This window comes from Perca fluviatilis, chromosome 18 (genome assembly GCF_010015445.1).
Source record: "Perca fluviatilis chromosome 18, GENO_Pfluv_1.0, whole genome shotgun sequence".
In the NCBI taxonomy this organism is placed as follows: Eukaryota; Metazoa; Chordata; class Actinopteri; order Perciformes; family Percidae; genus Perca; species Perca fluviatilis.
Window position 1 is genome coordinate 4,801,602 of NC_053129.1, and position 16,526 is coordinate 4,818,127.

Sequence of the window (16,526 nt, forward strand, 5' to 3'; positions counted from 1 at the left end):
GTCTGCTCAGTCCAAAAAAAAAAAACGTTGCAACAGTGAACATCATGTCTGCTGCCTTTAATTTTGCACAGAGTTATCTTATTGTGTGGAAGTGTAGTTGTATTTACAGATTAGAGAAGTTTAATAGAAGCATTTGGAGAAAAGCTGACAGGTGTCCTTGTTTCAGACCAGTCAGGCTTTAATTCACTCTGTCCTTACACACACACACACACACACACACACACACACACACACACACACACACACACACACACACACACACACACACACACACACACACACACACACACACACACACACACACACACACACACACACACACACACACACACACACACACACACACACACACACAGTTATCGAACATGTTGTGCCATCAGTCCCATTTGGAAGTCTTCCTCCTCATGTATCTTTCTCCTTCGCTGTCGACGGCCTCATATAGCTGCTGGTCGTTTTCTTTCATTGCGTGCATATAGCCCAGGTAGCCCACACACAAGGTGATGGTCACCAGTCCAAACGCCATCACTGGTTTATTCTGAAAAAGATCACAGCTTTATGTTACAGTGAAGGATTTCAGATTTGTTAAAAGGCAATGCCACTGTTCCCTTGTGAAAACAGACTAAATGGATTTTTGACAAAACCTCAATCCAAGATCTAGGCCTACTTCCCTTTTTTTTTTTTGCTGATAAAGACCGTGAGATGTGGTTAAAAGTTCCAAAAAGGTGGTAATTGACTGGGAGATTGTTGTCTTTGTTCAAGGTAACGTTAAATAATTCACTTTCATGCAATAGGCAATGTCATAGTCTTTTACTTTACCAGGCAGTAATACTCCCACGTCTATATATATATATATATTATATATGGCATATTGCTGTACTTGGACAAGTCAAACCTGAACCAGATACAGGGTTTCCTCTAGGATTTTTTTTAGCAGTGGGGGCAGGTCCGACACCACCCCCCCATGAAACAGAACTGACACTTTCCTGCAACACAAACTAATATTTATTCACACACACAATGAGGCATATCTTCAGTTGTGATTGAACTGTATTTTTTGAGTTACTATAGAGGCCAACTTTGATCTTGACATGTAGGCTAAGCATTCTGTAGCAAATAACAATAAACCCACTATTAATTAAATTATCTTAATGCAGTGTCACTACTTCAGCATGTAAATAATGCACCTCAAATACAAATGTTCTCCGACATGCACTCTAACAATGCAGCCCTATTTCTGATACCCTGGGGGGCAGACATGTTGCCATGGGGGGCCGCCAAATCAACAGAGAGCTACTGCGGTTTAGTTAGTTCTTTGTGACTAACGTTAAGTGTATTGCACTGAATGTCTTTAAAGTTATCTACAAACTGTAAATATTAAAAGGACGAGACGACAAAAAAAATCATCAATAGTAATTTACCTTTTAAGTCAATTTAAAAGTTAAATTATTTAGAGACAGAGTGACGAAATTGTTACATTACATTTTTGCCACGCTTGATAGACTCCAAGTTATATTAGCTATGCTAAGCTAATTTTCGAGCAGAAACCAGCTTCAACGTTCTAACTAAATATATGAATTGGCTCAGTGAAGAGCAAACTGAGTGTCTGTCTGAGTCTTACAGGTTTTATGAAGAGTTCAGGGTTGACAACTCGGAACAGAGTCGTTGTCTGTGCGCTCCTCAGGCCGGGGGTCCTGTATCCTTTTTCCCCGGCGCTGTCCTTCCCTTTACCGACATCTTTATCGGCCATGTCCGGTCAAACGTATGGACGACCGCTCTTTGAAGAAATATACGACTACAAAGCTCGAAGAATTAACATCGCAGGCGTTACCTAGGTCTCTCTAAACGCAGCCATGTTTCAAAGTCAAAGAAGACTGCGATATGTTTGAAGAAGAACAGAGTGAAGCATAATACAACTTGAAAGGCCACAGCGCCCCCGGTGTGTATGGAGGATGTATTTATTCATAATGCAAATAGAAAGTCCAAAGAGAAAACTAAGCCAGATCAAATAAAAAATAAAATTTTAATACGCTACTAGGAAAAATCATGCCATAATTAAATTTAAAAAAGAAAAAGGAAACTGAAAAAGCAAAGTTGAAATGTGAAATGATAATTTGAAAATGTAAAGTTCAATGTAAAAAGTCAAATTTAAAATGTAAAGCTTAAATATAAATGCTTAAACTGAAATCTTTGAAATCTTTTATTGAATGACAGAAACATCAAATATGAAACTCAAAATGTGAAATGGAAAAGCTTAAATAGATATACTTAAATTAAAATCTCAAATAGAAAAAAATAATTGTTTTATGAATGTGAATTATGAATAAATATTTTCTCCACACCTGGTGGTTATGAGCGGGAAATCCCAAGGAGGCTGTCCTTTCGCTTCCTGGGCTCCATCATCTCCCAGGACCTCAAGGCGTTGGCGATATTTTTCCCCCACTATGGCCACGCCAAGACCCGCCCTTCAATACCTACTATTGGCCAGGTGTCCATGCTTACGCAAGGTAACGTAACCTGATTTGTACAGGTCCTATCCCCTGACCAATCGACTATCCTAACCTTAACCACTCGAGTTCAATGCCTAACCCCAACCAAGCTGCTATTGAAGGGGCGGGTGGGTGCTGAACATCAGCTCCCTCATCAAAAAAGCACAACAGAGGATGTACTTACTGCGAATCATGCGTATCATCCGCTCTGCTGAGAAGGTGATTGGCTGCAATCTGCCGTCTCTCCAGGACCTTTATTATGCCTCCAGGACGCTGAGGCGGTACAGGAAAGATTGTAGCCGACCCCTGTCACTCCAAGGGGGTAAGCTTCGCTTCAGAACTCGAACCTCCTATGGCGCCATTTTGATGCTACAAAAATATCACCTCCCGTTAGCATTCCATTGACTCCCATTCATTTTGACGTCACTTTGACAGCGAATAACTTTACATCTGAAGCGTTTAAAGACTCTATTTGTCCATTGTTTATTTCTAAAGAAAACACGACAATGTATAAAAGGCTCCATTACCTTGTACCTCACGTTATGGCTCCGTAGCAGACGTTTTTGTAATACTAGGCTAACGATTGTGTCATAACCACGCGACTTACTGTCATAGTAGAGGAATTACCGTATAGTACAGGAGAAGCTCGCAGGCAGTTTTGACTTACATTAGCTGTTTAAGTTTAATTAGCCTACTAATGTTAACTAGCATGTTAGTGATCAGTAATTAGCCTGTACCTATGTTATCTCCTTACATATACCTACGCTCTCCATCTCTGCAAGATTGGGAATGATTGAGATTTCTCTTGGCACAGCTACCAGAAGACTTACAACTTTCAGACACGTAGCTCACGTCACATCTACGTCTTCAAGCTCAGTTTGCAGCTGCGCCGTAACGCTCAGCCAGCACCGGAAAAGGGCTTCTAATATCCTTCACTGGTCTCCGTCCAGAGCAACAGGATCTCTTGTTCCATTCTTATATACTGTCTATGTGTCACTCCTCCCCAACCAGTTTCTTCCCTCAGCAGTAAGCCTTGCACTCAACCCATTCAGCCTTTTTTCTTATGCAACAGTTACTTTGTGTGTGTATATATTATTTTAATTTTTTTAATATATGATTGTTTGTTTATGTATGCACCTTTCACCAAGGACAATTATACATAAGAGTACTTATTGTGGCAATAAAACATTTTCTGATTCAGATACTTTATTTTTTGAAAATCATCGGTCTAAGAGGTTTGGGTTGACAGCATCAAACCCCTATTTTCAAAAATGTCATTCTACGTATAATGAAAGAGGACACCTTCCTTTATTAAGCTGACGTTATATGTAACACAGTTCTGATGGTGTTCAACCAACATGATTGGGTAGGTATAGGTATCCCAGTTGACCTCTCTTTACCAGATATAGGCTACTATTTAGATGGGAACAGCGCCTCCCAGTGGTTGGTATATCCTACTGCAACCATCCTACTGATTCACTTTGTTGATTGATAAATTCCAGCTGTACGTTACAAATACAACGTTATAACTACCGCAGACACACATGAAGAATATATAAACCACCATGCACGTAGACCTTCTAATGTGCTTTGGACAAGAGTTAAAGGCAACGTGACAAATAAGAGACACTAGACACCAGCAAGACATAGACCTGAGGTTCCATGTAATATTCATCAGCAGTGTAATGCGATCTGACTCTCGTCAAAGTTACATGCGTCAGTCAGTCCAGGTGGAAGAATCAGCAAACAAAACCCATTGATGCTGTGTGTGTATGCTCTCCTCCCCCCCACGCCGAGCCTGAACAGGACGGGCAGCACATTTATTTGCATTAGAGCTCCATGGTGACGTTGTTGTCGTATACGCGCTCCACTGATACTGTTCAACAGGTGATAGGGCTACAGCAGAGGCTCTGGTCACACCATTTCTTGAAGCCTAATTTACAACCAACTGTGTTTGTTTAAGACCAAACGTGATAAAGCGTGCGGTATATTCGATATCATTCGGTGTTGTTTTGTAATGAGCGGATTTGAATAAGGTGTGGCACAGCTGTCCCCGGCAGGTGCGCAGGCAGCGGAGGACACGCCATACTTCCCCGACACCCCCTCCCCGCTGTTACACAGAGGAGAACTCCCCCGGGCACCGCCGGTAAGTTCTGCTCTCACTTCTCTTTCATTAAAGTCTACACAGACTTTTTTTTTTTTTAATTATTTGACATTTTAGTGAGATAAGATATCTAAAGCGCACATCATAACCATGATTACATATAATATTGGGCCTATATCCTCGTGTACGATGGGCTCTGTCCTTACAATTGCATACTTGTTACATCAGTAAACAGTGAACTACATGGTTTCTCTATCAAACGGTGTTAAATGTCGGATGCCTCAAAGTAATTTCTATGTTGATGTAAGATTAGGCTACATCAGTATCATAATGTAAGATAGAATCCCTATATAGCCTTCAGAAGATGAGGAATATACACTGTTGGATCCATAATCAAATACAATAGAATAGTCTTTATTGAAAACGATATGCAGTCCTTTCAGTGCAAAACATCAGTGAAAGATGAAGATTACAATATAAGATTAATAAATCACTAACCAAGCGGGTGTTGCACCAGGGCTGAGACCCATATAAGTAATATTCCTGATAAAGAATTTCAGCTAAATTACCACTGAAAACATTTCTACAGGATGTTAACAGCTATTAGAATAACGAAGGAAATGTGATTAAAGCATGATACAAAACATTTGCAATTGTAAAAATCCTCGTCCAGGACACAACTGCCCTGCTGTTTCTTGGTGGTTATTTGAATATTTACAAATGAGTTTCCTTCACTGAGGCACACTATCCACTGAAATAAATCTGAGTGTGTTGGTGTGAATATACAGTTTAAAGCAGCAGAGATGGCAAAAGTACTCACTTCCTGTACTTAAGTAGAAGTACAGATACTTGTGTTAAAAAAATACTCTGGTAAAAGTAGAAGTACTGATTTAACTTCTTTACTTAAGTAAAAGTAACAAAGTACAGGCTTTGAAATGTACTTAAAGTATAAAAGTAAAAGTAGCCTTGTGAATGACAACCACTTTTTATGCAAAGCTACCTGGACCACACACGTTACTAGAGTGCAAGATGAGAAACTTCAGTGGACATAAAAACCAGGCTCTTTATATGCCATTGTCTACATTTTAAATGGATGTCTGCCAAACATCACATATATGATTATTGTGACAGAGACTGGGACTCCAGCTTAATAAGATTCTGACTGAGTAGCAAGATATGAATTCAATTGTGATTCTGTGAGAATTCACAGATCCAGTTTCTCTTTTTTAATCGTCCCCTTAACATTTAAAGGAATCTACATGTATGTGTGTGTGCTCAAATATAGAAAGAAAATAAAGGATACAATATGAATTACTAAACATAGATTCATTAAGAAGTTCCCCATACTTTTAGAGTTACACAGCACATTGGCCAGGAGTCATACTTGACGCCTCCTAGCCTATCTCAAACATCTCTCTCAGATAAGGCCAGGGATGATTGGGAATGTCTTGCTGCTTGTCTGCCTAATCTCTGGGATCTCTGTTTTCTTCATTTTCAATCATGTCGCCGTCCATACTACTAGTGCTAACGTTACCACCATCAAGCTGCAATTATTTGCCGCAAATGAATGCAGAATGCGGCCGAATCTGTCGAGTCGTCTTGTAGTGGTGCGTTACATGCAACGTAGCCTACATTATATTCCCATCCAATTAGATTGAATTCAGTATTGATCACGTGAAAAATAATAACGGTAACTCCAGTGAAATTATTTGAAATTTGCTAGTGAGGACTAGATTAGGACCGTATTTAAAGCTGATGCTGGTTTCAAACTTCGCCCCCGCCCAGGTGTGTCTGTAAAACACGGACAGAGACAACTTCTCTCTTTTGATGCTTGGGAATGACGTTGCGTGTAGCAACGTGAAACCTAGCTAACAGGTGAAGAACACAAACAACTAAATCACTAGCTAACCTACTTTAACTGTACATGAACTATAGACCAATACAACAACAGGCTTAAATGAACTGACAACATAAGTTATACGACTTACAGTTCTCAAGGACGCACACACACCATCTCAACTGATTATCCTCCGGACAGCAGTCTCTCTTTCTTTTTTTCTCACTTTTTTCTGTGTGGCGCACGCGCCCGCTCGCGGTGTGAGGCGCGTGTCCGCGCTATTCTCCGACATTACGACCTCTTGTACAAAACTAAAGTAACGAGCCAATTTTTAAAATGTAAGGAGTAGAAAGTACCGATATTCGTGTTAAAATGTAAGGAGTAAAAGTAAAAAGTCGCCACAAAAAAAATAGTAAAGTAAAGTAGAAATATCCGAAAAATCTACTTAAGTACAGTAACGAAGTATTTGTACTTCGTTACTTCCCATCTCTGTAAAGCAGTGATTCCCAACCAGGCGTACCGGTCCCCCACGGGGTACTTCTGCCGTTGCCAGTGGGTACGTGGAAAGATTGTGGTGCAGCTTAACTAATTTGAAACAAATATAAATTATATTTATTTGAATAAAAGTATATATTAGCTGGAACACGAGATGTTGCAGTTATGTAAGAGTGCTTGAACACTAGTAAGCAAGCAGGGTGCAGACATTTATACAGGTAGTTAGCTAAAAGTAATAATTAAACGATTGAAATAGTTATATTATAAATATTGCATAAACAGTTGAAATAATTAGCTAAAACCAAAAGTAATGGATAAATGGTTCAAACATTCATCTATCTAAATATTGACAGTTCAATTTCAATTTGATTTTATTTATAGTATCAAATTATAACAACAGTTATCTCAAGACACTTTACAGATAGAGTAGGTCTAGACCACACTCTATAATTTACAAAGACCCAACAATTCCAGTAATTCCCCCAAGAGCAAGCATTTAGTGCAACAGTGGCGAGGAAAAACTCCCTCTCAGGAAGAAACCTGGGACAGACCCAGGCTCTTGATAGGCGGTGTCTGACGGTGCCGGTTGGGGGTGTGATGAACAGTGGCAATAATAGTCACAATAAAGATAATGGAACTATGACCAGAAATAGTAGTTGTAGTAGTTCATGGCATAGCAGGGCACTGCAGGGCGTTACAGGATGTAGCAGGGCACAGCAGAGCATAGCAGGGTGTACAGGGCTGGACTGGCCATCTGGCATACCGGGCATTTTCCCGGTGGGCCGACGCACTTTTGGGCCGAATCGCCGATATAAATAGGTCTTTTTTTATTTTATGGCCGGGCCGGCCCATAAAGAACTCACAGCGGCCCATTGGTTAATTTTCTTTATTGGCACTGGCCTGACCCAATCAAATCCAGGAACCCCCCTTCCCCACTCTGGGCCACAAATTTACGAATCCCAGTTATGCTGGAAGTTTAGCATTCAAATGGACAAACGACCACCAAAGAGCAAGGGAGGTGCAGAGAAATTACAGAAGAAAAAGATTAAGAATCTACAGGCGGATTCCTCAAAATGTGCCAAAATTTCTGACATGTTTGGGGCTGTAGTAGCTGCTTCAACATCAGCATTACCTGAAGTCGAGGAGGAGGAGAGGTGGCTGGCTATACAGAGAAGCAGAAACAGCATCATGATGTGACATGAAGAAGCCGAGGAGGAGGAGAGTGACCATGACAGGGCCATGGGTGCGAGTGAGGAAAAGATGGAAGAGAGAGTAGATGATGATGTGGTAAGGAGTAGGCAAATTAACACGGACTCTCAGGAAGGGAGGGAGGCTGTGTGTGTGTGGGTGGGTGGGTGTGTGCGCGCGCGCGTCACGTCATAACGATAACAAGCAGTTTGGCTGTAACCTTAAAGGGATACTTCACCGATTTAGCATTAAGCTTTGTATCAGTAGAAACCTGGTAGTATTTTTGAATGACCATGCTTCCCTCCCTCATGTCCCCCTGAGAGGGGAGATCTCTGTATTGTGGGTCTGGAAAAAAGCCTCAGATGACGCAAAATGACGATTTCTGCGTCATCTGAGGCTTTTTTGCCCAGAGGCAAAAGACTACAGCCTGTATTAGGAGCTACTTCCGCATAGCCCATAGGGGGTTGGACTGTCGGCTTTTTCCGGAGATTGCCGAGGAAGAAACGAGTGCCAGCCATCTTGAATCCTCGCTTAGCTTCTCAGCAGAAACTGTTCATCCAGAAGGAAATTTTAAAACAACAATTATGTGCATTCAAACTACCGCACACGTGTACCACCGGGATACATTGATACAGATCGGAGAATATGCAGGACACTTTATTACAGACGGAATACTCGACACACTACGCGAGCTTCGCTTGCTATGGAGACCAGCGGTAATGCTCGATACCTTTGGCCGGTAAAGGGACATCATCAGCGGGGAGCGTTGAACGAGTGTGCCGGTGGAAAGCTAACGCTAGCTGGCCACCTGTTCCACCAATCCTGCTTGCAAGTGTCCGCTCATTAAACAAACTGGACTACATCCAACTTCAACGAAACTCCCAACGCGAGTTCAGAGACTGCTGTGTTTTTGTTGTTGTGGAAATATTGCTGTACCGGAATATCCAGCCGAGTAAGACTAGCTAGTGGAGGTGGGCTGTGTTAACACGGACTGCCTGTTGCAGAAATGGCGTGATTTGTATCCAACTAACTGCTAGCTAACTGACTGTAAAATGCCGACCCTTCTACATCCCACGCAAATTTACGGCTGTGTTTATACTCAATGTTAATACCACAGCCCACCAAGAGCTAATGCTAGTAGCTATGTGTTAGCCTTCTTTTATTACATGGTTTGGTTGAATTCTAATGTAGAATGCGGTCTGTTATTTTCTTGATAACAGACCGCTGCTAAGGATAACACACCGTTGCCATGCACAGCAGAGTGTTGCCATGGACACAGTTCTGTTCACTCTGGAGGACAGCTATCAATCAATCCGCTGAAAGAAGTCCGAATAATGTATCAGCTGTGGCAAAAAAGTATATGTTTTAAATGTGTAACACCACTTGAGCCACGGTGAGAAGTTTTTTTTCGTGTATATGGTTGAAATGACAATAAAACACACTTGTTGAGTTGATCGCCTCACTGTCTGTCTGAAAGGTAGGCGGCGATGGGAGTAGACGCTAAAGCAGCGAAGCAAGTGCATTCTGGGATTTGGTGTCTTTCATCCACATGAGCCAAAAACACATTTTCTGGCTTTTCTCGGCCTAGAAGCCACCAATTTCTAAAAGAATTTCACATTTCTACTACATAAGTGACCCAATTTAAATATATATTCATCTTTCCAATGGTGAAATATTCCTTTAAAGTTAGTGGCTGTCAGGTAACCTAACTGTTTAAGCTTACATTGAAAATGCTAGCAGTTAGCCTGTTGGGTAGCTGGAAAGTCTGTGTGATCTATAAAATCAGTGATCATACAAGCATCAGTGTTCCTTGAATGGCTTAATTAGCTTCTCTTGTATTGGTGCTCTTTTCCAGGGTATATACTACTCTCAGCTTTATTGTAGCTTTTGGGAAGGGTTATGGTTATGGTTATTGTATTTAGCAGACACTTGTGTCCAAAGCGACAAAATATGAATCTTACAATAGTTAAAATTAACAGTAAACTGTTTTTAAAGTTGCTAAGCCAATATTAAGCAAAACAGTAATATAACAATAATGGCAATACAATATCAAATATAAATAACAAATAATAAAAATACTTTAAGTGTAAAATCAACAGATAAGTCTTGAGATCCCTCTTTAAGGATCCAAAACGATCACATGAACGCAGAACACTAGGCAACTCATACCATAGAATGCATGCATATTTTACAGTGCCTTGCGAAAGTATTCGGCCCCCTTGAACGTTTCGACCTTTTGCCACATTTCAGGCCTCAAACATAAAGATATAAAACTGTAATTTTTTGTGAAGAATCAACAACAAGTGGGTCCCAATTATGAAGTGGAACGAAATTCATTGGCTATTTCAAACTTTTTTAACAAATAAAAAACTGAAAAAGTGGGCGTGCAAAATTATTCAGCCCCTTTACTTTCAGTGCAGCAAACTCTTTCCAGAAGTTCAGTGAGGATCTCTGAATGATCCAATGTTGACCTAAATGACTAATGATGATAAATAGAATCCAGCTGTGTGTAATCAAGTCTCTGTATAAATGCACCTGCTCTGTGATAGTCTCAGAGGTCCGTGTAAAGCGCAGAGAGCATCATGAAGAACAAGGAACACACTAGGCAGGTCCGAGATACTGTTGTGGAGAAGTTTAAAGCCGGATTTGGATACAAAAAGATTTCCCAAGCTTTAAACATCCCAAGGAGCACTGTGCAAGCGATAATATTGAAATGGAAGGAGTATCAGACCACTACAAATCTACGAAGACCCGGCCGTCCCTCTAAACTTTCAGCTCATACAATGAGAAGACTGATCAGAGATGCAGCCAAGAGGCCCATGATCACTCTGGATGAACTGCAGAGATCTACAGCTGAGGTGGGGAACTCTGTCCATAGGACAACAATCAGTCGTATATTGCACAAATCTGGCCTTTATGGAAGAGTGGCAAGAAGAAAGCCATTTCTTAAAGATATCCATAAAAAGTGTCGTTTAAAGTTTGCCAAAAGCCACCTGGGAGACACACCAAACATGTGGAAGAAGGTGCTCTGGTCAGATGAAACCAAAATCAAACTTTTTGGCAACAATGCAAAACGTTATGTTGTGTGTAAAAGCAACACAGCTCATCACTTGACACACCATCCCCACTGTCAAACATGGTGGTGGCAGCATCATGGTTTGGGCGCCTGCTTTTCTTCAGCAGGGACAGGGAAGATGGTTAAAATTGATGGGAAGATGGATGGAGCCAAATACAGGACCATTCTGGAAGAAAACCTGATGGAGTCTGCAAAAGACCTGAGACTGGGACGGAGATTTGTCTTCCAACAAGACAATGATCCAAAACATAAAGCAAAATCTACAATGGAATGGTTCACAAATAAACATATCCAGGTGTTAGAATGGCCAAGTCAAAGTCCAGACCTGAATCCAATCGAGAATCTGTGGAAAGAACTGAAAACTGCTGTTCACAAACGCTCTCCATCCAACCTCACTGAGCTCGAGCTGTTTTGCAAGGAGGAATGGGCAAAAATGTCAGTCTCGCGATGTGCAAAACTGATAGAGACATACCCCAAGCGCACTTACAGCTGTAATCGCAGCAAAAGGTGGCGCCTACAAAGTATTAACTTAAGGGGGCTGAATAATTTTGCACGCCCAATATTTCAGTTTTTTATTTGTTTAAAAGGTTTGAAATATCCAATAAATTTCGTTCCACTTCATGATTGTGTCCCACTTGTTGTTGATTCTTCACAAAAAATTACAGTTTTATATCTTTATGTTTGAGGCCTGAAATGTGGCAAAAGGTCGAAAAGTTCAAGGGGGCCGAATACTTTCGCAAGGCACTGTAAGAGGACTGTCTGCAGGGAATGTGTCTGACCAATCACGGTGGGTGTGGGCCGCCTGGGCCAAAAATGCCAGGGCCAATTTTTTGTCCAAGTCCAGCCCTGAGGGTGTAGCAGGGTGTAGCAGGGCATAGCAGGGCATAGCAGGGTGTAGCAGGACGTAGCAGGGGACTGCAGAGCGTAGCAGGATGTAGCAGGGCGTAGCAGGGCACTGCAGGATGTAGCAGGGCATAGCAGGGTGTAGCAGGGCACTGCAGAGTGTGTGTGATAAACATTTGTTTATCTCACAGGGCAGTGGGGGTACCTCAGACTTAAAAGGTTGGGAACCACGGGTTTAAAGTTTGTAATTTGTGGTCGATTTGTAAATAATGCAAAACTGATATATTTCTGTGAGCAACAATTCTCCCAAATATTCCAAAGCCCACTGTGCTATATTCAATTCCAACTGTTGGTTTATTCCTTGACAGGAGACTCACAGAAAGATGAACTGGGGCTTTTTGGAGAACGTCCTCAGCGGGGTGAACAAGTACTCTACAGTGATCGGGCGCATCTGGCTTTCCGTGGTCTTTCTCTTCAGGATCTTGGTGTACGTGGCAGCGGCCGAGCAGGTGTGGAAGGATGAGCAGAAGGATTTTGTGTGCAACACCCAGCAGCCTGGCTGTGAAAATGCTTGTTTCGACCACTTCTTCCCCATCTCGCAGGTGCGCCTCTGGGCTCTGCAGCTCATCATGGTATCCACCCCGTCACTGCTGGTGGCCCTGCACGTGGCCTACAGGGAGCACCGGGAGGCCAAACACAAGCGGAAACTGTACAAGGACAAAGGGAGCATTGATGGAGGTCTGTTCTGCACCTACATCATCAGTCTGGTCTTCAAGATAAGCTTCGAGGTAGGCTCCCTGCTTGCTTTCTACTTCCTGTACAACGGCTTTGAGGTGCCCATGCTGCTCCGCTGTAGCCAGAGTCCCTGTCCCAACACGGAGGACTGTTACATTGCTAGAGCCACGGAGAAGAAGATCTTCCTCTACATCATGGCCTGCACATCCATACTGTGCATCACTCTGAATTTTGTAGAGCTTATGTACATTGTATGGAAGCACTTGTGGAAATGTTTTACCAGGCGGTACGTCCCTATAGAGGAGAAGGCTGTCAGCCACCGCCAGTCACATGTTTCCATCGTCAGTAAGCGTGTCTCCGTTGAGCCCACAGTAAACACAGGGGACAGCACCACACAGCCTGCATCCACTGCTGAAAACCAGCCCGTCTAGTCTGTGAGGGCTGGGACTGAGCTCATGTTGCCACCTCAAAGTGAAACCACAGTGAAACCCTTGTTTGTTTGCCTGACAAACTAACATGGACTCTGCTCACAAGTCAGCAAAATAGCTAAAAGATATGAATAAACAGCATAAACACTAATGAAAGCTGTATCATTACACTTGGTCTAAGTCCAGACTGGATGAAATCTCCAGTGAAAGATTCAGTTTTACTGGAGACATGAATTCCACATAGCTCTCTTTAAACTATACCTGTAACTGTAATCCATTGTGAGAGTACTATGCAGCCTGTGTCTTCTCTGGCTCTGGAGGAGCTTTGCCAAGTGTGAGATAATAATAATAATCTCCGGTTGGGAGCGTCTAATCAAAGTTGCATTATGGGAAATGTAGGATCCAGTGTTCTTGGAATTTGGACCATACTAAGGACTAAAATCATGCACAATACACCTGTGCTTTCCTGCTATGACAAGATAAAAAGCCTGCTGTGAAAAAGGTCTATTGAACATTTCTAAATGATCTTTTTGGTATCTATAAATAGCTATACTAATTACTAGTCATAATCAGCTGCAGAACTGAGGAGTTAATATAGGTCGAGATATCTTGACAAAAGTCTTTGTGAGCAACGGTAGCTACAAAAGTAGTTTGGGATATCTTGAGAGTACAAATAAAATATATCTCCAATTATCTTCCGACTAGTATGGAGGCCCAAAATGTCCAATGTAAAACAAATAAAAAGGACATTACGAAAAATCCTCTTGCTACCTTTTTTGGCTGCAAGTTCTCTTTTATTTCCCATCCAGCAGAATGTCTTCGTCTGTCAACCAAGACAAACAGGGTGGATATGATTGGCTGGTGCTTTGGCATGAATGACTGGACAGCCAATCAAATAACTAGATCTGTGCCGTTTGTCTTGATGACAAAGACAAAGGACATTTCGAAAAAAATTTGGTGAAATTAAATATTATATATTGTGCCTGTATTACTTCATGTGATTAAAAAAAAAGTAATTTAATATTGAACACTACAGTCAAAAGGTTGTTGGAGATACCTATTGGGTCAGTAGTTTTTCAGTAATTCTGTTGAAAACCAGACAAACAAAACAAATCTCTGCACAAGCTTTTTCCGCAAGTATAAATTAAGCATCAACAATAGACAGCACGTAAAGCTGGACGACGCATTTCTATTTCCACTGTACAAAAATGAAGCCAAAATATCCCTGATACAGGCACTGTTGACATCATTTAGGGCCAGTCTGTGCACCGTAGTAATCAGGGGGTGGAGCTGTGGTATTGAGGTCCTTCCCATACACCCAACCCACTCAAGCGCAAGCACATGAGCTATCAATCTGACATCACGCATCCTTTTTAAAAGGTGCCCTGCCACACGTATTTCATGACTTTGTGGTAATGTCTGAAGTTCTATCATAGATTTTTTTGTGGAAAAAATGCCTTTGTTACCTTGTTTCAAGCCATTCTAGCAGGGTATAGAAAGCTTACAGGAAGACTCAGCTCGATTTCTGCCAGTTCTCATTAATATTCAACAAGCTAAGCTGTTCGAATCTAATTGGCTACCAGCTAGCCAATGAGAGCCTGGCTGTCAGAATCCTTTACCCAGCCCAACTGGGCAAGCTAATGAATAGTAATGAGCTCAGATAACATGATGTCAGACTGACCAGCTTTTGTAATTGGGCTGATTTTTTCACTTATTTCTCCTCAGTGGTTAGAGCTGACAGAGGAGGTAGCAGTTCATTTTCACATTCACAACATTACACAAACACATATGGACCTAACGTATTTCAAAAAATGCAAGTAAAAACGGTTTTGTATGGCAGGGCACCTTTAAAGCAAAAAAAAAAAAAAAATGAAATCAGATATTTCCACTTGAACACACATCAGCATGATAATGTACCTAAAATGTTAGAACATCTTTGGGAAAAATTTATTTGACATGTACACTAGTTCGATTTTTAAGTTTTAGTCAGTCCCTCCAGAAAAACGTGATTATGCGATCGCATAAGTCAATGAATAATCAGCCAAAGTCCACATATTTATGCGGGGGCCGAATTTTTTCAAATACACCGCACTTTCGCTGCATAAATTGCCATATATATCTTAGCAGAAAGTTGAAAAAATGCTGCGCTTACTTCACAGAAGAGCAGCCATTTTCCCGTTGCCATGGGAACGTTATGAAGTGCCGTAATTATGCGATGTGAACATCATCGAAAAGCAGGGTGTTGGGGGAATCACTTTTTTTTTTTTCTCTCTCTTTCATCAAACCGCAATTTTTGCAAGTTCCCGCAATTTCATCACATACAATTGCATACATATCCCGCATATTCCAACACATTTTTTGGGAAAACGTGCCACATAATCAAGGATTTTTGCCCACAACAATCACAAAAAAATTCATTTTTCTGGAAGGACTGTTTAGTTTGGCCCATATCCCATCTGCTAATATGGAGGCGACAGGATTAGGATTTCTGCTGCAGCCAGCCACCAGGGGGTGATCAAGATGTTTTGGCTTCACTTTTGGGAAGCTGTCATGTCATCCATTTTTATATAAATGGAAACTCTGGGTCAACGGGCAGCATGTGCTTAAAGATCTGTTAGCCTCCTATTAGCTGTGGAAACTGGCCAATTGATATAAACTCACAGAAACACAAATTGTGTGTATTTTGAAAGTCAAGTTAGAGCTGAAAATGTTTTATGGTTCCAGACAGCTTTTTCCAACATTTGGTAAAATTGATTGGTTTCCTTGAGAGGATAAAGTGACTTCAACTTATTTTGTATAAAGCAATATTTAGCAATGATCTGTATGTGTGTGTGTGCGACGCATGTGAAAGAATTTCATCATCTAAATGAGAAGCATAAAAATTAAGATTAGTTAGCCTTTGGGGCGCCTGATTAGCTCACAAGGTTGAGCGGGCGCCCCATACGCTCAGTCCTATAAAAACAAATGCAATAAAAGCCACAAAAAAATATTCTTAAGATTAGTTAGCCTTTTAGTTAATCTATCTTTGTATGTGTGTAGTTTCTGTTAGAATTGTGACTGTTACATTTTAGATCATATTATTCAAATGCTACAATTGTATTGCTTGTAAACATATTAAAATGATCATTTTGGTATATTTCAACTTGGACTATTTTCCCATGCATTTGTCTAAGTTACTAATGTGAACAAAAATCTTTGGGATTCCAGAGATTTTTGGTCCAGTATTGAGCGAGAACGCTGTAACCGTCAGCCGCAAACGGGGCTGCAATGTAATCCTATAGGGCAAACCACACAACTCGTAAGAGTGCTCGTTTTTGCCACTGACAGGCTCCGA

General features: G+C 41.3%; 2 protein-coding genes across 2 annotated transcripts; one reads left to right on the forward strand and one right to left on the reverse strand.

Annotated features, from left to right (window-relative positions):
* Positions 1-31: 31 nt before the first annotated feature.
* On the reverse strand, positions 32-1,891 carry smim8 (small integral membrane protein 8). The gene is made up of 2 exons (XM_039782486.1): positions 1,619-1,891; positions 32-535 (listed from the first exon to the last, which is right to left on the reverse strand). The coding sequence occupies exons 1-2, from the start codon at positions 1,745-1,747 to the stop codon at positions 377-379; spliced, it is 288 nt and encodes a 95-aa protein (XP_039638420.1). The 5' UTR covers positions 1,748-1,891; the 3' UTR covers positions 32-376.
* Positions 1,892-4,616: 2,725 nt separating this feature from the next.
* gjb7 (gap junction protein beta 7) lies at positions 4,617-14,576 on the forward strand. Its single transcript, XM_039781138.1, has 2 exons — positions 4,617-4,632; positions 12,398-14,576. The coding sequence occupies exon 2, from the start codon at positions 12,413-12,415 to the stop codon at positions 13,193-13,195; it is 783 nt and encodes a 260-aa protein (XP_039637072.1). The 5' UTR covers positions 4,617-4,632; positions 12,398-12,412; the 3' UTR covers positions 13,196-14,576.
* Positions 14,577-16,526: the final 1,950 nt, after the last annotated feature.